The sequence below is a fragment of the Macaca nemestrina genome, chromosome 16 (assembly GCF_043159975.1).
Source record: "Macaca nemestrina isolate mMacNem1 chromosome 16, mMacNem.hap1, whole genome shotgun sequence".
NCBI classification, from domain to species: domain Eukaryota; kingdom Metazoa; phylum Chordata; class Mammalia; order Primates; family Cercopithecidae; genus Macaca; species Macaca nemestrina.
In genome coordinates this window covers 90,133,173-90,153,717 of record NC_092140.1, presented here as the reverse complement: position 1 = coordinate 90,153,717, position 20,545 = coordinate 90,133,173, and the positions used below count along the sequence as shown (strand labels likewise).

The window sequence follows — 20,545 nt, the reverse complement described above, 5'->3', positions numbered from 1 at the left end:
ATTTACAGAACATTTAATCCAAAGGCAGCAGAATACACATTCTTTTCTTCAGCACATGGATGATTCTCAAGGATAAACCATATGTTAGGCCACAGAACAACTCTTAAAGATTAAAAAAATTGAAATAATATCAAGCATCTTCTCTGACCACAGTGGAGTAAAACTAGAAATCAATACATGGAAAATAAATAGTATGCTCCTGAATGGCCAGTGGGTTGATGAAGAAATTAAGAAGGAAATTGAAAAATTTCATGAAAACATGACAATGTCAAAACAACATACTAAACAGCAAAAGCAGTACTCAGGGAAGCTGATAGCTCTAAGTGCCTATATCAAAAAAGAAGGAAAAGTTTGAATAAACAATCTAATGATGCATCTTAAAGAATTAGAAAAGCAAGACCAAACCAAACCCTAAATTAGTACAAGAAAAGAAATAATAAAGATCAGAGCAGAAATAAATGGGACTGAAATGAAGAAAATGCAAAAGATCAATGAAACAAACAGTTGGTTTTTTGAAAAGTTAAACTAAACAAACCTTTAGCCAGAGTAACTAAGAAAAAAACAGAAAAGATTCAAATAAATAAAATCAGAGATGAAAGAAGGAGACATTACGACTGATAGTGCAGAAATTCATAGGATCATTAGTGGCTACTTTGAGTAACCACATGCCAATAAATTGGAAAATCTAGAAGAAATGGACAGATTCCTAGACATATACAACCTACCAAGATTGAACCAGGAAAAAAACCCAAAACCTGAACAGACCAATAACAAGCAATGGGATCAAAGCCATAATAAAAAGTCTCCTAGTAAAAAGAAGCCTGGTACCCGATGGCTTCAATGCCAAATTCTACCAAACATTTAAAGAACTAATACCAATCCCACTCAAACTATTCTGAAAAATAGAGGAACGAACACTGCCAAATTCCTTCTATGAGGCCAGTCTTACCCTGACACCCAAACCAGACAAAGACACATCAAAAAAGAAAACTAGAGGCGAGACTGGGCACAGTGGCTCACGCCTGTAATCCCACACTTTTGAAGGCCTAGGTGGGTGGATCACCTGAGGTCAGGAGTTCAAGAGCAGCCTGGCCAACATGGGGAAACTCCATCTCTGCTAAAAATACAAAAATTAACCAGGCATGGTGGCAGGCACCTACAATCCCAGCTACTCAGGAGGCTTAAGCAGGAGAATCACGTGTACCTGGGAGGTGGAGTTTGCAGTGAGCTGAGACTGTGCCATTGCACTCCAGCCCCAGCAGCAAGAGTGAAACCCCATCTCAAAAAAAAAAAAAAGAAACAGAAAGAAAAGAAAAAAATAGAGGAAACTACAGGCTAATATTGCTGATGAATGTTGATGCAAAATTTTATCCTCAACAAACTACTAGCAAACCTAATTCAACAATATAGCAGAAAGATCATTCATCATGACCAAGTGGGCTCTGGGATGCAAGGATGGTTCAACATACACAAGTTAATCATTATAATACATCATATCAACAGAACAAAGGACAAAAACCATATGATCATTTCATATGGCTTTTTATTGATGTTTTTATTGATGTTAATATTGATAAAATTCAACATCCCTTCATGATTAAAAACCTTAAAAAAATTGAGGATACAAGGAATATACCTCAACACAATAAAAGCCATATATGACAGACCCACAGCTAGTATCATACTGAATGGGGGAAAAGCTGAAAGCCTTTCCTCTAAGATCTGGAACACAACAAGGATGCCCAGTTTCACCACTGATATTCCACATAGTATGGGAAGTATGGTTAGAGCAATTGACAAGAAAAACAAATAAAGGGCATCCAGATTGGAATGGAAGAAGTCAAATTATCCTTGTTTGCAGATGATATGATCTTACATTTGAAAAAACCTAAAGATTGCACTAAAAAACTATTAGAACCAATAAATTCAGTAAAGTTGCAGGATACAAAATCAACATATAAAAAGCAATAGCATTTCTATATGACAACAGTGAACAATCTGAAAAAGCAATAAAAACATAATCTCATTTACAAGAACCACACATAAAATTAAATATCTAGGAATCAACCAAAGATGTGAAAGATCTCTATAATGAAAATTAGAAAACACTTATGGAAGAAATTGAAGAGTACACCAAAATGGGAAAATATTCCTTGTTGGATTGGAAGAATCAATATTGTTAAACTGTCCATACTACCCAAAGCAATCTACAGATTCAGTGCAATCCCTATCAAAATACCAATGATGTTCTTCACAGAAATAGAAAAAACAACCCCCAAATGTATATGGAACCCCCCAAAGACCCATAATAGCCAAAGTTTTCCTAAGCAAAAAGAATAAACTAGAGGAATCACATTACCTGACTTCAAATTATACTACAGAGCTACAGTAACCAAAACAGCATGGTACTGGCATAAACACAGACACATAGACCAGTGTAACAGAATAGAGAACCTGGAAACAGATCCATATACCTACAGTGAACTCATTTTCAACAAGGATGGCAAGAACATATACTAGGGAAAAAACAGTCTCTTCAATAAATGGTACTGGGAAAACTGGATATCCCCATGCAGAAGAATGAAAATAGACCCTTGTCCCTGGACAGATACAAAAATCAAATCAAAATTAATTAAAGACTTAAATCTAAGACCTCTCAAACTATGAAACTACTGCAAGAAAACATTAGGGAAAATCTCCAGGACATAAGTTGGGGCAAGTATTTCTTGAGCAATACCTCACAGGAACAGGCAACCAAGGCAAACATGGACAAATTGCATCACATCAAGTTTTAAAAGCTCCTGCACATCGCTTCTCGGCCTTTTGGCTAAGATCATGTGTAAAAAATGCCTGCACAGCAAAGGATACAATCAACAAAGTGAAGAGACAACTCACAGAATGGGAGAAAATATCTGCAAACTACTCATCTGACAACGGATGAATAACCAGAATATATAAGGAGCTCAAACAACTCTATGGGAAAAAATTGGATAATCAGATCAAAAAATAGGCAATAGATTTGATTAGACACTTCTCAAAAGAAAATATACAAATGGCAAACAGGCATATGAAAAGGTGCTCAACCTCATTGATCATCAGAGAAATGCAAATCAAAACTACAATGAAATACCATCTCACCCCAGTTAAAATGGCTTATATCCGAAAGACAGGCAATAATAAATATTGGGAGGATGTGAAGAAAAGGGAACCCCTGTACACTGTTGGTGGGAATGTAAATTAGTACAAATACTATGGAGCATAGTTTGGAGGTTCCACAAAAAACTAAAAATTGAGCTACCACAGGATCCAGCAATCCCATTGCTGGGTATATACCCAAAAGAAAGGAAATCAACATATTGAAGAGCTATCTGCATTCCCATGTTTGTTGCAGTACTGTTCAGGACAGTCAAGATTTGGAAGCAACCTAAATGTCACAGGTGAATGGATAAAGAAAATGTGGTACATATACACAATGGAATACTATTCAGCTATAAAAAAGAATGAGATCCTGTCATTTGCAACAGGATGGATCGAACTGGAGATCATTGTGGTAAGTGAAACAAACCAAAGAAAAACATCTCATGTTCTCACATATTTGTGGGATCTAGTAATCAAAACAATTGAATTCATGGACATACAGAGTAGAAGGATGGTTACCAGAGGCTGAGAAAGATAATTGGGGGCTTGGGGAAGTGACAATGGGTACAAAAAAATAGAAGGGATGCATAATACCTACCATGTGATAGCACAACATGGAGACTGTAGTCAATAGTTTCATTGTATATTTTAAAATCACGAAAAGAGTACAATTGGATTGTTTGTAACACAAAGAATAAATGATTGAGGGGAAGGATGCCCCATTTCCCATGATGTGATTAATATGCATTGCACGCCTGTATCAAGACATCTCATGTACTCCATAAATATATACACCTATTATGTATCCACAGAAATTAAAAATAACTTTCCCAATTATTTGTAATTATTTGTACAGCCATTGAAAATGGCTGTATTGTCCCACTGAAATTATTTTTTCCTTGGTGCAGAATCTGGGAAAGGCCTCAACTCTGCGTCACGGGAAACTGATTTTAATAATGCATCTCTAGTTGTGCACGTGATTAGGGACTGACTCATGGTAACTAAAGTCAGCAGAAACTTCTTCCTCTCACCAAGTTCCTGGGAGGTTGACTTCTTGATGAGTTAATTGCTAATGGAGTCTGTACCTGAGCCAGTAGAGACAGTCTTGAGGGGTATTTTTGGACATCACAATTTAGTGCTTTCCCTTGGAAGGTGCTGGATAAACACCGCTGAAAATTCCTGTTCTTTGGGTACCCCATTTCTAGGATATATATAGACTATATTTCCTGCCCTGTCTTTTTTTTTTTTTTTGAGATGGAGTCTTGCACTATCACCAAGTGTAGTGAGTGGCACGATCTCAGCTCACTGCAACCTCCACCTTCTGGGTTCAAGCAATTCTCCTGTCTCAGCCTCCCATGTAGCTGGGATTACAGGTGCTCACCACCATGCACAGCTAATTTTTGTGTTTTTAGTAGAGACAGGGTTTCACCATGTTGGCCAGGCTGGTCTCGAACTCCTGACCTCAATTGATCCACCTACTTCGGCTTCCCGAAGTGTTGGGATTACAGGCGTGAGCCACCATGCCTGGCCCTCGCCCTGTCTTTAAGACTTTAATCACCTTAATGATCAGATCTGGATACTGCCTCCAAGTCTTCCCAGCAACATACCTTTTTCCTTTTCTCTTAAGCTCCAACTGCTCCCCCTTTATATATCTGTATTCCTCATGGTAAAATAAACACTAATTATGCGGCACCAGGACTGTCTGCTATATTTCCTTGCCTGGAACAACAGCTCCTTGAGGGCAGGGATCATTTTTTATTATCATACTCATACCCAGCTACTGCCTGGCATACAATGGATGCTCAAAAAACTTTGCAAAATGAATGAATGAACAGTAGACTTTGTCTAATCTCATGTATGTATTCATACTATTTTCACTTGGAGAAGGTGACTTCTTACAAGTCTTAATGAAAACTTACTTCACCCATTATGTACTAAGGGATCCACTTTTCACAACCTGATGAAATATACTTCTTAAGGTGTGCACAGTTTTGGGTGCTTTTCAAGCTGGACTTGCTCAATCCTTTGGTCATCTTCCCTGGAGCTAAGTGCTAAAATGTCACAAATTGCAGCCGATTCCTTGTTTCTTTCCACCATCTATCTCTCATCTTACTGTTCAAACTATGCTTTTAGTTAAATGTATATCTGAGAATGACAGAGGCATGTTATGAAGAGGCAAAACATGTCCCTAAATGGACCTTTGTCCTTAAATAAACTTGGCTGGTTTTTAAAAAAATCTTTCTTTCAGCCTTATCCTGAAAATCAACCTGATTTCATACTAATTAATAAAAACTGATATGTTTCAACAGGAGGTTAATTACTAGCTAGTATGAACAAATGCAATAGAATAACTGCCTCTGAAATACCAAGTAATTGCTAACAAACTGAAAGGACTATCTGAATTGTAATTTGGAGAAGGGAGTTGATTTTAATAGGACTTGTGGGTTTAAAAAATTCCCAGTAAAGGGTTGGGTATGGTGGCTCAGGCCTGTAATCCCAGCACTTTGAGAGGCCGAGGTGGACAGATCACAAGGTCAGGAGATGCAGACCATCCTGGGTAACACGGTGAAACCCTGTTTCTACTAAAAAATACAAAAAAAAAAAAAAAAAAAAAAAATTAGCCAGGCATGGTAGTGCACGCCTGTAATCCCAGCTACTCAGGAGGCTGAGGCAGGAGAATGGGGTGAACCTGGGAGGTGGAGCTTGTAGTGAGCTGAGATCCAGCCACTGCACTCCAGCCTGGGTGAGAGCGAGACTCCTTCTCAACAACAACAAAATTCCTAGTAAAGAATTCAGCTGTCATCCTTATTTTGAAAATTAATCCTAGAGTTAAAGCTAGTTGAGCATTCACTGTCAGGTTGGAAGTGCTGACCAACGAACTTTTTAAATTTAAAAAAAGCTGTTATATTAGTATTTAAGTTATGCCAAATATTTTAGATATTAAAAAAGTTGTATTTAGAATTATGTTGTTTAATTCTCAATATATTACCAAATATATAGTTTATTTAAAGATGGGAAAAATTAAAATCTACTTATGTTTGAGTTCTAATCCTATTTTGCTATGCAAATCTAATCCTGATTTGCATAGCAAACTCAAGATTAGATTGTAATGTTGCTAAATGCAACATTATAATTATGCATTTCACTAAAACTGTGTAATTTGTGAGAAAGTCCTTTCTACTCCCTCTGTTCCTTTTGTTTTTAATTCTAAGGCCAAGTTTTTAGTTTAGATTTTAAAAGTAAAAATCGAACACCTATTCAGTTAAATTTGTTTTTATGTCATAAATCCTTACTCGTTGGAACACAATATTCAGTGAAGGCTTTTTTTTTTTTTTTTTTTTTTCCTGATATGGAGTCTCACTCTGTCACCAGGCTGGAGTGCAGTGGCCCGATCTGGGCTCACTGCAACCTCCAGCCTCCCGGGTTCAGGAGATTCCCCTACCTCAGCCTCCCCAGTAGCTGGGACTACAGGCGTGCACCACCACGCCCGGCTACTTTCTGTATTTTTAGTAGAGACAGGGTTTCACGACGTTGGCCAGGATGGTCTCTGTCTCTTGACCTCGTGATTCGCCTGCCTCGGACTCCCAAAGTGATGGGATTACAGGGGTGCGCCATCGTGCCCGGCCTCAGTGTAGACATTTTTTAAAGCCAAGAAAGCCGTAAGTATTGCACAAGTTATACACGTATCTGAATTTACATGCACACATAGATATCAGTTCATCGAACTCACTCTCCTGTTTAAGATATGACCAGAGGCTTGTAACGACGATGTAGAATTCTAAGACAGCACAATAAAACAATCACAAACTATGTAACCATTTCCCTTTGCCAAGTCTAGCAAAGTGGATGGAGCAGGAAGAAAGATGTTCATGATAATCCTATTTCATATAGATTAAGGTTGGATTAGGGTGCAGCCATTCAGATAAGAGGAGGGGTATTAAATTATCCGAGGGTCTCATTTGGTTACTTTTTAAAGGCTAAAGACGGCTGAAAGTCATTGGACACCTTTGTAGCCTTGTCATCTGGTCCTGGCCAGATCTGAGTTGGGAAAAGCCAGCCTGAGAGCGACCCCAACCCTGGTTTCAGCTTCAACCCAAAAAAGCAGATCAAAACGACAGGTTCCACGAACAAACACTGCGCCAGCGCCTCTGTTTTTGGAGAAAAGAAAAAGGGCATGAGGTTTCGGTCATTTTTGTCCGAGGAAATCAGATGAAAAGGGGTGTACCAAGGACCAGGTCTCGTGAGCGCAGCCAATCTTGTCCGCTCCCAAGCGACTCGGGCTCTTGGCAGGTCTTGCCGCAGAGTCCCTGACGGAGTTAAACCACTGAGGCCTTCAGCGTCCCAGGAAATAACAACGCTGTCGGCAGGTGGCGGAGGGCTCCCGAGAAGATATCCAACAGAGGCGCCAGGCAAGAGGACAGAAATGCTTTCATTCACCTTGCGAAGCAGAGCATTTGGTCCCCGTCGGCGTCTGACTCTGTTGTGGCAATCTAGATGTTACCAGAGTTCCCGTGTTTCCTTCGTATTCAAAGGCACAGGAAATCTGGGGTGCAAGAGGACTGCTGTCTCTCAAGGAATAGAAGTCTGTGACAAACGTATAGAAATGAGTTTCATGTTGAACAAGATCCGTTTCTGTGTTCCTCCCTCATCCAGCCTTGATTCTCCAGATGCTTCCCAACTTCTTATTAATATTTGACTCAACTGCACGGCTTTCAACCCGAGATTTTGTTAGAATACTTCTATTTTCCCCTTAAAGCAATGCCCACACTCAGTTTGCTTGGTAAAAATGTTAATAACGCACACTTTAAAAAAGGCGATAACCGTTGCTTGCATAAAGTGGCTATTTGACTACACTTTGGGTCTAATTTAGAGATTTAGGGGTGGATGTTTAAACAAAAAAGCAAAAGTAGTAACAGACTACAGCATTGGTAATGTGTGTGTGTGCATATATACATTTAAAAAAAAAAAAAAGTTCGATTCTTTCACCTGGCTTGTCCAGTCACCTATGCAGGCGTCTGAGCCCCCGGGTTTCCAGGAGCTCCCCCGTATAAGGACCCCAGGGACTCCTCTCCCCACGCGGCCAGGCCGCCCGCCCAGCCCCCAGCCCGGAGCGCTGCCACCGACCCCCTCAGCGTCCCAAGCCCCAGCTGTGTTGCCCGCGTTCCTTCCTCTTCCTGGGCCACAATCTTGGCTTTCCCGGGCCGGCTTCACGCAGTTGCGCAGGAGCCCGCGGGGGAAGACTTCTCGTGGGGACCTCGAGCACCACGTGCGACCCTAAATCCCCACATCTCTGCCGCCTCGCAGGCCACATGCACCGGGAGCCGGGCAGGACAGGTGCCGCCCGCAAGGACCCCCAGCGATGGAGACGCCACACTGCCGCGACTGCACGTGGGGCCACCCCGCCGCGTCCCGGCCGCCGCCCGGCAGGAAGCGTAGGTGTGTGAGCCGACCCAGAGCGAGCCGCGCCCTCGGGCCAGCGTGGGCTGGGCGCCGCAGCCTGCGCAGCCCCGAGGGCCCCGCGTCGCTCTCCCGAGCCAGGGTTCTCAGGAGCGGGCCGCGCAGGAGACGTTACAGGGGGTTGTTAGCGGCTGTTGGGAGAACGGGTCACAGAAACAGTCCCTTCCAAAGCCGGGACCACCGTGGGGTGGGCGAGTCCGCCCTCCCAGGCCGGGGGCGCGGACCAGAGGGTACGTGTGCAGACTGCGGCGGCCGGCCCCACCTGGCCCGGGCGGAGACGCACAGCTGGAGCTGGAGGGCCGTCGCCCGTTAGTCCCGCAGGGGCCTGAACGCCCAGGGGTCACGGCTTGTCCACCCGGAGCGAGTCAGGTGAGCAGGTCGCCATGGCGATGCGGCCGGGGGGAGCGCACGCCAGCCGCGGTCGGCATGGAAACGCTCCCTCCGGGAGCGGTCCGGGAGCGCCCCTGATTGGCCGATTCAACAGACGCGGGTGGGCAGCTGAGCCGCAGCGCTGAGCCGGGTCGCCTCCCAGGCTGGAATCCCTCATCACTTGGTACCTCCCTCCCCGCCCTGCCCTGCCCCGCCCTTCCAAGTCCGGCCCCGCCCTGCCCCGCCCGGCCCCGCCCTGCCCCGCCCGGCCCTGCTCCGCCCTGCCCGCCACCTCTTAACCCGATCCTCCAGTGCACTTGGCAGTTGTTCCTGATACATAGAAAGATATCGCCGGGAAGAGCTGGGCCCGATTTGGGGTCCAGGCAGGTTTTGAGGCCTCCTATCTGGTGGGAGGAGGCCGCAGTGCACCACCCTGCTTGTCACTTGGGATGGAGACCCGCTTTCCCGCAGTCATGTACCCTGGATCTTTTATTGGGGGCTGGGGAGATGAGTATCTCTGCTGGGAAAGACAGGAGCTCCTAGATTTCAACTTCCAGGTAACGTGGGTTTAGTATCCCGACTTGGAGGCTTGTCAGAATGTTTCTCTCCTTCCAGCCCAACAGGAGGTCTTGGGATAAAAAAAACCCTCAGAGATTGGAATGACTGTTTTGATTCAGAGCAACTTTGATCGTTTGTGCGGTGGCTCATGCCCTTTCAGCACTAACAATTGCTGGGAAGATCAGCAATTGGTGTTAGTCCCTTTGCTTGGTGCTCTCCCTCCTAGAGGTTCTCTTGTGTCCTTGGAGCCCCGGGTGGACGGGGTTGAGTAACCAGCTTGTCTCTCTTTCCCTGGTAGCAGCAGCGCGTGGAGTCTGAGGCAATGCACTGCAGCAACCCCAAGAATGGAGTTGTGCTGGCTACAGTGGCCCGAGGTCCCGATGCTTGTCAGATACTCACCAGAGCCCCGCTGGGCCAGGATCCCCCGCAGAGGACAGTGCTAGGGCTGCTAACTGAAAATGGACAGTACAGGAGGACCTGTGGCCAGGTAATGACTCAGACGCACTGGGAATGATGCTTGTGGAGAACGGCCCTCCTCTTTGGTGCCAGGTGCTTTTCTCTTGCTTTTGTACCTACAGCTCCCCCTGAGTATTACAACCCTGGAATCTGGACTACAGGGAAATTGATCTTTCCTTTCCTTTCCTTTCCTTTCCTTTCCTTTCCTTCTCCTTTCCTTCTCCTTTCCTTCTCCTTTCCTTCTCCTTTCCTTCTCCTTTCCTTCTCCTTTCCTTTCTCCTTTCCTTTCTCCTTTCCTTTCTGAGAGAGAGTTTCGCTCTTGTCGCCAGGCTGGAGTGCAGTGGCGCTGTCTCGGCTCACTGCAACCTCTGCCTCCCGGGTACAAGTGATTCTCCTGCCTCAGCATCCTGAGTAGCTGGGATTACAGGCGCCCACCACCATGCCCGGCTAATTTTTGTATTTTTAGTAGAGATGGGATTTCACCATGTTGGCCAAGCTGGTCACTAACTCCTGACTTCAGGTGATCTGCCCACCTCAGCCTCCCAAAGTGTTGGGATTATAGGCGTGAGCCACGGTGGCAGGCCAGTTGATTTCTTAAGATCACCTTGAGGGGTTCGGTTTTCAGCTAGAAATAGTGATTAGTTTTCTTTGTTATTTTTTCCACTACCAAGGAAATAGGTCTAGGAACTGTTTGGATTATGTATATTAAAGTAATTTAAGGGCTGGGCTAAAAGGAAATGTGAATGCTTCCAAATAAACTGTGGAAGTGGGGTTCCTCCAGGTCAGAGCAGTGTTCACACTGATGCAGGCTGTGCCTAAGGGAAACCTGGATAATCTTGGCTGTGTTCATTGGGGATAGTGTTAAAATCAGGATTAGATTAGGCTAGACTCGATTACTCCAAAAAGCGTGCTTTGAAAGCAGACCTCTTCCCAGTACTGACTAAGCAGCTATGCTAACAGGTAATGGTCCCTCAGGTATTAGTTGTGTGAACTTAACTGATCATAGATACCTTAACAGATGAAAACTATACCTTCCCTATTTCGTAGGTGAAAAAATCTGAAAGGTTTAATTAAGCCTCTGCCAAAAGAAAGATATGGTAGAAACTAGATTAGAAGCCCCTCATCTACTGACTCTTCACGTGATCTGTTCAAAACTTTGGAGAAAATTGAGTGGAAGTGGTTTTAACAAATTTTAATTTGCTTAGCGATGTTTGCTTTTTAAAACTTAAAGCCCGAGACTTGGTTCTTATGAATTGTCAGTTGTGCTTATGTTGAGTGGTCGCATTTTAAATTCCCAGTTGCTAATCTCTTATGTTACCTGGTGCCACTTCTGCATTTCACTGTACCTATCCTCTACAACCTGCTTAGAAATCTATTTTGTACCTTCGTTTCTCTGTTTAATCCTCAGTAACCTCCTCCTTCATGCTCACTCTCAGCTGATGACTTTGTATCTTATTTTCCTAAAAATATAGAAGCATCCAGAAGAGAATCTGCACATGTTCCTGTGTGCCATATAATCTGCCATCCACAACCTGTTATGTGTCTGCTATGTCCCTGCTGTCATGCGAGGTCGCCCCCCAACCCCATGTGTACAATATACTCGTGTCTTCTTGTTTCTTCAAGGATGTCACTCTAGCCACTTTTCTTTCTCTCATATCTCATTGGTTTTTTTCTTTTCTACTGGGCCCAACCTGTAAGCATACAAATATATTGCCATTTTTCCATCTTAAAAACCTGTCAACTAAACGCTCCCGCTGAGTGTTACCACCCTGGAATCTGGACCACAGGGAAGAAGTTGATTTCGTAAGATCACCTTGACCCGTCCCTTTTTCAGCTAGAAATGGTGACGAATTTTCTTTGTTAGTTTTCCAATATCAAGGAAATTGGTCTAGGAACTGTTTGCATCATGTCGATTAAAGTAATTTAAGTGCTTAAAGTAATTTAAGTAATGGGACAGAAGCTGTCCCATTTAAAGCCACCTATCTTGAGAGTTTGTCATATCTCGACATATACAATGTTGCCTTTCCCACTAACATGTAAGCTCCGTCCAGGTGTTGATACAGGTTGTGATGTTCACTGTTGTGTGTCCACTACTTTGAACAGTGCCTGGGCCTGACCAGGATGGCACACAGTGTTTGTTGGATGAATGCTCTCTGTCTCTAGTTCTTTTTCTGCTCTATTTTGACTCAATTAATAGTCTTTTCCTTCCTCGGCTGATCAGCATTATTTGACATGGTTGATCATTCTTTTTTCCTTGAAATAATTTCTTCTCATTCAGCTTGTAGAACATCACTCTCCAAGTTTTCTACCTAGCTCATTGGCCACTCTTTGATATTCTAATTGTTACTTATATATCCAGTCTCTATAAGTTAGAATGCCCTATGGCCTAGTCTTTGATCTAAATCTTGTACTCAGGCCCTTAGTAGCCTCTTAGTCTCCTAGCATTAAACACTCCCTATTCGGTGGACTGATATTTCTATCGCTGACCTGGGCCTCTGAGCTTTATTGCAGGCTCACATATTCAGGAGTCTACTTGGCATCTCCACTTAGATCATATAGTAAGCAACTTCATGCTCGTGTAAAACGAAACACCCATCCTTTTCCCTACTCCCAGACTGCTCTTCCCAAGTCTTCCTTATCTCAGTAAATGGAGTATCCATCCTTCCTGTTATTTAGCCTCCAAACATTTGTCTTCCTCGATTCCTATTTTTCTATCACCCCACATCTAATCTAATGAGAAAATATTATTAGCTCTACTTTTTAAATGTCTAGAACCATTTTACTCTTCACGGTTTATAATTACTTCCCTGGTTCAAATCCCTACTGTGTCTCACTTAGAATTTTCAAGTTTTGTAATTGATTGACTGACTTACTCTCCACACCTATGCACAGCCAGAATAATCCTTTTAAGACATAAAAAGATTATACCACTCATTTGTCCCAAATTCCAGTGGCTCCTGTCCCTGAATAAAAGCCAATTCTTAGATCAGCTTTGGCAAGCCAACAAAAACAGAATAATAGTAATGAAAACTAATCCTTAATTGGCCTATGGTAAGTCCTTCATGATTGGCCTCTTTTCTTTCTATCTTCATGCCCTATATAACTGTCTCACTCTGCTCTGTTTGCTCTTACTGTGTCTTTTCTAGTTTGTTTCCTTCCTCTCCCACAGACTAGAATATAAACTCCGTCAGGTAGTTCTTTTTAAACATTTTGTTCACTGCTAAATTCCGGGCATGAGAAAAACTTCTAGCACATAGTAGATACTCAGTAATATTTGTTTATTAAGTGTATGTCCCAGCCTATGGACACAGTATCTATGTAGCAAGAGTCAAACTTGGCAGTAACTTGGAGTCCTGGTTGTAGCAAGAGTCAAACTCAGCAGTAACTTGGTTATCTGGTTACAGTAACTTATGATTGTGACTCTTTGTTGTCTTTGTGATTCCCCCCCCCTCCCATTACTACCATAAGTGTTCATTTTCCTACTAGACATAAATCATATATTTAACTTGGTAAATAAAAGGGAAAGTTATGGAACCATCTACTAACTTAGAAGTCGCCTTCAACAGTACACATCAAGATACAACAGTACACATCAAGATACATTATAAACAAAATGGTAAAGTGGTAGACAGAGCTGGCATTTGCATAAATATAGCTCAGGTTCATAGAGCTTGCCCACCTGCCCTGATTCAGCTAACATTCACACCATCTCGCATGGCTCACCTTAATATGCAACAGTGTTTGATGCATTATGCTTGTTCACTGTGGTGGCACCACAGTTGTTCCCATTGTTCATGATAAGAATAGAGGAAAAGGAGAAGTGACTGAGAAAATTCCCCAAGAGTAAATGCATTATGACATACGTAAAGGTTCTGTGGCTTGTAAGAGAATTTAGCAGCATTTGGAAGTTTGGAAACTTCCAAAATCATCATGTTTCTTAATAACTGGGTATGAAATGGAAGCATTATAGGGGCCTTCTGGCTAAAAAGTTATTTATTTAAGGAGGGGGGGAATTGTAGGAACTCAGTCACTGCATCAAGAGCTATGCAGACTACTTATAAAATCTCATGATGCTATAAATATAAAAGCCAATTTACAGTTTTGCCTTTATATGTGGTACCTATTTCATTTTGTAAGAGAGCTATAGGTTTTCTTTTTTCTACAATCTTGAGTTTCCTTTGATAGCTATGTGATTAAATTTTAAGAAGCTCTTTCTCCAAATATCAAATGTAGACAAAGATAAGGGGGCAAAAATTACACTTTTGAAGATTTATTCTTGGAATTAAATTGCCGACATAGATTTTCCAGTTTAGAATTTATCTTACCTTCCCAGGCTGTTGGTTTGAGTCACGGAGGTTCACATCGCCTCTGTGGTCTTTGACGTGGCCTGTAACAAAAGATTTAAACATTTTTTAGGGGATCACAAGAATCAGGTGTTATTCTGGATCAGAAAATGCCTTCCCTCCAGCTGGAAAGAAAGCGCTCCCTGACTGTGGGGTCCAAGAGCCCCCCAAGCAAGGGTTCGACATCTACATGGATGAACTAGAGCAGGGGGACGGAGACAGCTGTTCGGGCAGAGAGGGGATGGCGTTTGAGGATGTGTATGAAGTAGACACCAGCACACTCAAGTCAGACCTGCACTTCCTGCTGGATTTCAACACAGGTAACTGACTTGCCGATGGCTGATGGCTGATGGTACCCTGTATTTATAACTGCCTGCAGCATTCAATAGCTAGTACCCAGCAGGAGAAAAACAGCAAGTGATAACTATATTCACAACTGCCTGTGGAGGGTTAGTGGATTGGACAAATGTTTAAATTAAATGAGTTATCTGACAATGTTGAACTCTTGCAGTTTCTCCTATGCTGGTAGATTCATCTCTGCTCTCCCAGTCTGAAGAGATATCCAGTCTTGGCACAGATGTGACAAATGTGACTGAATATGCTGAAGAAATTTATCAGTACCTTAGAGAAGCTGAAGTAAGTTTTCCCACCTTCTACTTCAACCTTCAGGACCCAAACTCTTATTATTAAGATAAATTATAAACTCTTGGTTCATAACCACTAGTGAATGGCACTCTTATGCCAGCTAAACAAGAATATCTATGAAAAATAATAATTGTGATGGCAAGTAGCAATTGCTTGGACTATTTCTACATGATTCAAAGGGTTTATATGTTAAATATTTTACTCTTAGGAATAATTCATATTGCCATTCTCCCTTGCCCCCCGCAACCGCATGTTATTTGCTAAACAATTACTTTACAGAACCAGAAATTTACACTTTCTTCCTTGTTATGATAAAGATTTATTTGGCTCTGATCAGGATCTTTCCAACCTTTGCTTGTGAGATTTTTAAATAGTAACTGTACTGTGGAATGATCTTTCTGAAATTGCACCTACTTAAATATCAAAACCTTTTCCCAACCAGATAAGGCACAGACCCAAAGCACACTACATGAAGAAGCAGCCAGACATCACGGAAGGCATGCGCATGATTCTGGTGGACTGGCTGGTGGAGGTTGGGGAAGAATATAAGCTTCGAGCGGAGACCCTGTATCTGGCTGTCAACTTCCTGGACAGGTTCCTTTCATGTATGTCTGTTCTGAGAGGGAAATTGCAGCTCGTGGGAACAGCAGCTATTCTTTTGGCTTCGTAAGTATTCTTTCAGCTTTCATAATATGAAACTATCACTTGTCAAAACACTGAATTTTTGTCCTCCATTTCTTATTGAAGAAATGCAATGCTTGATAATTAAAACTATTCATGTGTCCTTTGATAAAAGATCATCCTCTTCACAGGATTGACTGAGAAACTGAATCTTACCACATGTTTACTCTTCAATCACCTGGTTGTGATTTATAGCAACAAGTTCAATGTCACGACTAAGGCAGCCATCAGCTCAAATTCAGGATCTAATTTAACTATTCTGCAGTGTAGCCTTTTGGCTATTTCCTATCTATTAAGTTCTATTTAAAGACAGTGTGGTTACAAAAAGCTATCTTCATGATCTAGCAAATGGCCCATAACAACAGGTTTATTTGGTTACAGTGAATAAACTACTTCAGCGGGTTCCTGTTACTATCAGTCATTCGTGACAGCACCTAATTGTGTGGGCTGAGTTGTGGCTGAGCTACCTTTAAGTGACCTGTCGCTGAGTGGTAGTTTCTTTTCTGTTCTTTTGGTCTCAAACATTCTATTGCTAATGCATAAAAACTTGCCAAAATTCCCCTAAAGAAAGGGGAAATGAAGGCAGAAGGAAAGAATTGATCATAGTGAAATTATATCATTATGTCTCTTGGCTATAAGCATCATTTACTAATTCAGTGGAGAAAGTCGAACAGCATCTTTTTAAAAACTAGAGGCCTATGGAGTTTGTTTCTATCATTGTGTTAATCCTAAGACTTTTTTCTATGAAATGATTTGAGGTCTGTAGAATGTGTAGGAATTTACCTGTAGTGTCTGTCATTCAGAATCTTTCAGCGTATCACAGGCCCAAAGCTAAAATTCTCAGTTGGAAATTATTTGTTACTACTCCTAGCAGTAAATATAACATATCCTTGTAATAATCATGCTCTTGGTCCAGAAACAAGCTCCTAATATTTTCATAGCCTGGAGTCATTTAGTGGTGTTTAAGTGGATATGTGACTGCAAAGTAAGTCTGCAAGGGCCATGTGAAGAGGCATGGCTTATGGTAGCACAGGAGTAGAGCTATAGGTTCCAAGTTTTACTTCTAAAAACTCTTCCTTTCCCAGGAAATATGAAGAGATATATCCTCCTGAAGTAGACGAGTTTGTCTATATCACTGATGATACATACACAAAACGACAACTGTTAAAAATGGAACACTTGCTTCTGAAAGTTCTAGCTTTTGATCTGACAGTGCCAACCACCAACCAATTTCTCCTTCAGTACCTGAGGCGACAAGGAGTGTGCGTCAGGACTGAGAACCTGGCTAAGGTGTGTATGCCGTGTGATTTCCAGGAACTTCCGATGCCAAGGATTGTAAAAATCAACTTTTCCCAATTATCCTTCAGTTCTTTCCTTTTCGGTTTTCTTCCCACAGGCCCAGAAAAACTGTTCCAGTGCTGAAAGAGAGCTAATTTTAAGAACCCAGCTTTTGGTTATAAGGCATTACTATTGACTATGTTTGGCAGGCACGGGTTGTCTAATCACCCAACTATTCAAAAATTTAAGCTTGGAAACTGTTCCCTTATTGGATAGCGATCACATATAAGCAAAACCTCCTAGGTTTATAGAATGGGAACAAAGTAAATCTAGTTTAATATGGTTCTAGTCTCATCCTAATATGTTATTAAGTAATGAGCATTATTTGGTTGTTTGGAGTTATAGAACTTTAGTTGAAGGCATTGAAGTATTGGTTTGGTCAATTGGGTTTCCAGCGACCATAATCTAGGATATCTGGTATTTATGTGCTGTGCATTGAGTAGCAAAGATGTCCACATGTTTTACTATGTTTCTTCTAATATGAGATGCTCCCACTGGTGCTGTCCTAGTCTCTGAACTGCATGCATTTGCCTGATAGATTAATAGCTTTAATGTTTTTGTCTTTTGGCTAAAATCTCTGTTCCAATTCCAGCTGCCAGAGCAGTGCTACTTTATCTCAACATAAACATAAACGAGTAGCATTAGAAAAGTAACCTATCACCTATCCTTTGGGAGTAGGCCAAATACTTTTGTAATGACATTTTACCAAAACATAAATGTTACTGTTGTTATAGACAGGCATACCAATTACTAACCCATTAAACCATCTTGAACATCTATTTCTGTAGATGCCGACTGAACAAAGATAAGACACCATTTATTTCCTCGCCATTTCCAGGCTTACTTGTGACCTTAGTCACATTTCTAATTCCAATGTGTTTTCTTCTCTTGTGCTTAGTATGTAGCAGAGCTGAGTCTACTTGAAGCAGACCCATTCTTGAAATATCTTCCTTCATTGATAGCTGCAGCAGCTTTTTGCCTGGCAAACTACACTGTGAACAAGCACTTTTGGGTAAGATCTAACTTCTTTCTAGATGAAATTCAAGGTCTATCTAGAATGGGCTTGCCTCTTATGAGGGCACGTTAGTTCATTAAGGATCTAGTCATCTTGACAGCAGACCACATGCTGCTGAGTCTTCCAGGTCAGTCTTCATGGCTTTGACTCAATGACTTCACTCTATGAGGAGTGAGATTGCAGGAAGTCAAGGAGATAGTATCACATGCTCCTTCAACAGAAGCAGGCCTGGAAACCTCAGTGCCCACTGTTATTCGGGGAGGGCCCTTGAGGTACATTGACTGCTTCAAGCAAAAGTTGTTGACTTTTACCCTCTATATTAAAAAACAAACAAACAAACAAACCTGGGTCCAATTAGGATGACCAGAAGATTGCACTTCAGGCTTTCAAGACAACAGAGTAGTAAAGTGTTGCCTCTTGCCCAAGAAGGTGACAACATCAGAAATGGACCCCTAGGTTTGGTTCTGAAGGCTCACTGTTGTACTAAAAGAAGCGGGGTGTCTACCTTCATTTTCATGAATGCTTATGTTTTTTTCTGCTGCATTTTCTTTTTTAAAAAATTTTCTTTTACCTTTTTAAAGCAGTTCTTATTCCAGCACTGCAGTGTTTTGACTAAAAATTGTTCATATTGTGTACAAATAGAATGGTCAGGCAAGCAGGGCTCTATAAGGACCAGTAAACATTTCACTCATAAGGGAACAAGGAAAGTGATCCAGCCCCAAGTTGAGCATTATAAATTTATAATATGAGAAAATTTAGAGCCCTGGCTGTACTTTCTGATATTTTCCATCTAAAGTCTCTGAAGGGGGTTCTGGTTTCTTTTGAGATGAATGTGAATATTTACTAAGGGATTAATTCCCTTTATTTCAAATTGGCTATTTTCAGATTTCTAATATAAAGTTATATGAAGCAATTTTTTTCTTTTGTCTTGATTAGCCGGAAACCCTTGCTGCATTTACAGGGTATTCATTAAGTGAAATTGTGCCTTGCCTGAGTGAGCTTCATAAAGCGTACCTTGATATACCCCATCGACCTCAGCAAGCAATTAGGGAGAAGTACAAGGCTTCAAAGTAAGTCACTGACATTTTCATATCTTAGCTCTCTATTTAAAGCTTAATGGGTTATAGTAATGGTTACTAGATTAAAAATAGATTAAATTGTATATCTGGTGCCAGGTTGGAAAAGTAAGGTTACGTGTACAAATTTACAAATAAATTTGAAGAGATCTAGATTTATAATTTGTCAGCTTTTAATACTTGTAGTCAGCCAGCTTCCTTCCATTCTGTTAAAATTACTGGAAAGTTTTCTGTGGCCTGAGATTTTATTAAACTAAGTCCTTGGCTTGTGCTGACCTTGCTTTTGGTCTTGTTTCAGGTACCTGCGTGTGTCCCTCATGGAGCCACCTTCAGTTCTTCTTCTACAGTAAGGTTCTGAATGGAAGCACTTCCAGAACTTCACCTCCACGTCAGAAGTGCCATTAATTGTCAGAGGCTTCTGCAGTTTGGATCAACTAATGTTGTTTACAATATAGATGACATTTGAAAAATGTAAATGAATTTAGGTTCCCTTAGACTTTAGTAGATTGTAATATAGTCCAACATTTTTTAAACAATAAACTGCTTGTCTTATGACCATGTGTTAGACTTATTTACTAATTGTCATGGCTGACATATTCGTCTGGAATGTTTGTTGAGAGTATTAAAAGTGTTATCTCTATTTCAAGCATCTTCAAAACTGGTTTTGTAAACGTGGCATGCTATTAGGATTAAGTGTTCCAAGGCATCCAGGGATATTCATGGTTGATAAATGGCTACTCTGAGGCTTTTTTCCTTCCTGTCTCTTTATTTCCCAGGTAGCTCTCCATAGATTAGTAAAGGAAGGAAGGGACAGCCTAGACAGATAGGTGAAGGGATTTGAATAAGCACTGCCTGCTGTAGCTTCACTCCACCATCCTAGTCAGTAAGACAGGGGTTGAGGCCCAGATGTAGTCACATACCTCTTAGGGGTCACTGACATTTAATTCTAATCCAAGGATACCATGCTTATTTGTACAGGGCTGCTATTATGTCTATGATCAGGTTTGATTTAGGCACCCATTAAGCATATATTTCTGTCTTCGAAGATGCTTTGGGAGGTAGAAAAAGCAAATTTCACCTTCAGAAGGAACATCAGAATAATGAACCCAACCCACCAATTGTGTCTCTTGGGAGACCTCTACCCTAAGCTTTGGTATGGCTTGAATTATTCCTGATCTTTCATGATCTACAGTTCACTGATCTATGTATGGTTTCTCTTTCCTCTCCTCTCCTCTCCTCTCTTCACTTTTCAGATGGAGTTTCAGTCTTGTCACCCTGGCTGGAGTGCAGCGGCACGATCTTGGCTCCCTGTAACTTGCACCTCCCGGGTTCAAGCAATTCTCCTGCCTCAGCTTCCCAAGTAGCTGAGATTACAAGTGTTCGCCACCACACTCAGCTACTTTTTTGTATTTTTAATAGAGACAGTTTCACCGTGTTGTTCAGGCTGGTCTTGAACTCCTGACCTCAAC

The 20,545-nt window shown here is 41.7% G+C and overlaps 2 protein-coding genes across 7 annotated transcripts in view; one reads left to right on the top strand and one right to left on the bottom strand.

Moving 5' to 3' along the window:
• LOC105486040 (SMAD family member 9) overlaps positions 1 to 20,545 on the bottom strand; it is a 505,567-nt gene that overhangs the window by 44,664 nt on the left and 440,358 nt on the right. Inside the window, exon 11 of the transcript XR_003018990.2 lies at positions 14,304 to 14,365. The gene's annotated coding sequence lies outside the window, so the exon portion shown is untranslated. The remainder of the gene's footprint in view (positions 1 to 14,303; positions 14,366 to 20,545) is intronic.
• Positions 8,558 to 19,631, top strand: LOC105486045 (cyclin A1). Of its 6 annotated transcripts, none has more exons than XM_071081472.1 (9): positions 8,558 to 8,574; positions 9,824 to 10,009; positions 14,395 to 14,641; positions 14,833 to 14,957; positions 15,409 to 15,632; positions 16,733 to 16,937; positions 17,884 to 17,997; positions 18,937 to 19,070; positions 19,375 to 19,631. In XM_071081472.1, exons 2-9 carry the CDS (start codon positions 9,845 to 9,847, stop codon positions 19,424 to 19,426), a joined length of 1,266 nt encoding a protein of 421 aa, XP_070937573.1. In that variant the 5' UTR covers positions 8,558 to 8,574; positions 9,824 to 9,844; the 3' UTR covers positions 19,427 to 19,631. The 6 variants fall into 6 exon arrangements, with proteins under 6 accessions (XP_070937573.1, XP_011747016.1, XP_011747017.1 ...); XM_011748714.2 differs by lacking the exon at positions 8,558 to 8,574 and adding an exon at positions 8,689 to 8,964 and having other exon boundaries at positions 9,821 to 10,009; XM_011748715.2 differs by lacking the exon at positions 8,558 to 8,574 and adding an exon at positions 8,753 to 8,964.

Excerpts from the sequence above, each read along its gene's own strand:
- LOC105486045 (XM_011748713.2), top strand. The coding sequence starts at position 9,414 with ATGGAGACCCGCTTTCCCGCAGTCATGTACCCTGGATCTTTTATTGGG. Across the intron at positions 16,938-17,883 it reads GGACTGAGAACCTGGCTAAG|TATGTAGCAGAGCTGAGTCT; the intron begins GTGTGTATGCCG and ends TCTTGTGCTTAG. Across the intron at positions 17,998-18,936 it reads CTGTGAACAAGCACTTTTGG|CCGGAAACCCTTGCTGCATT; the intron begins GTAAGATCTAAC and ends TGTCTTGATTAG.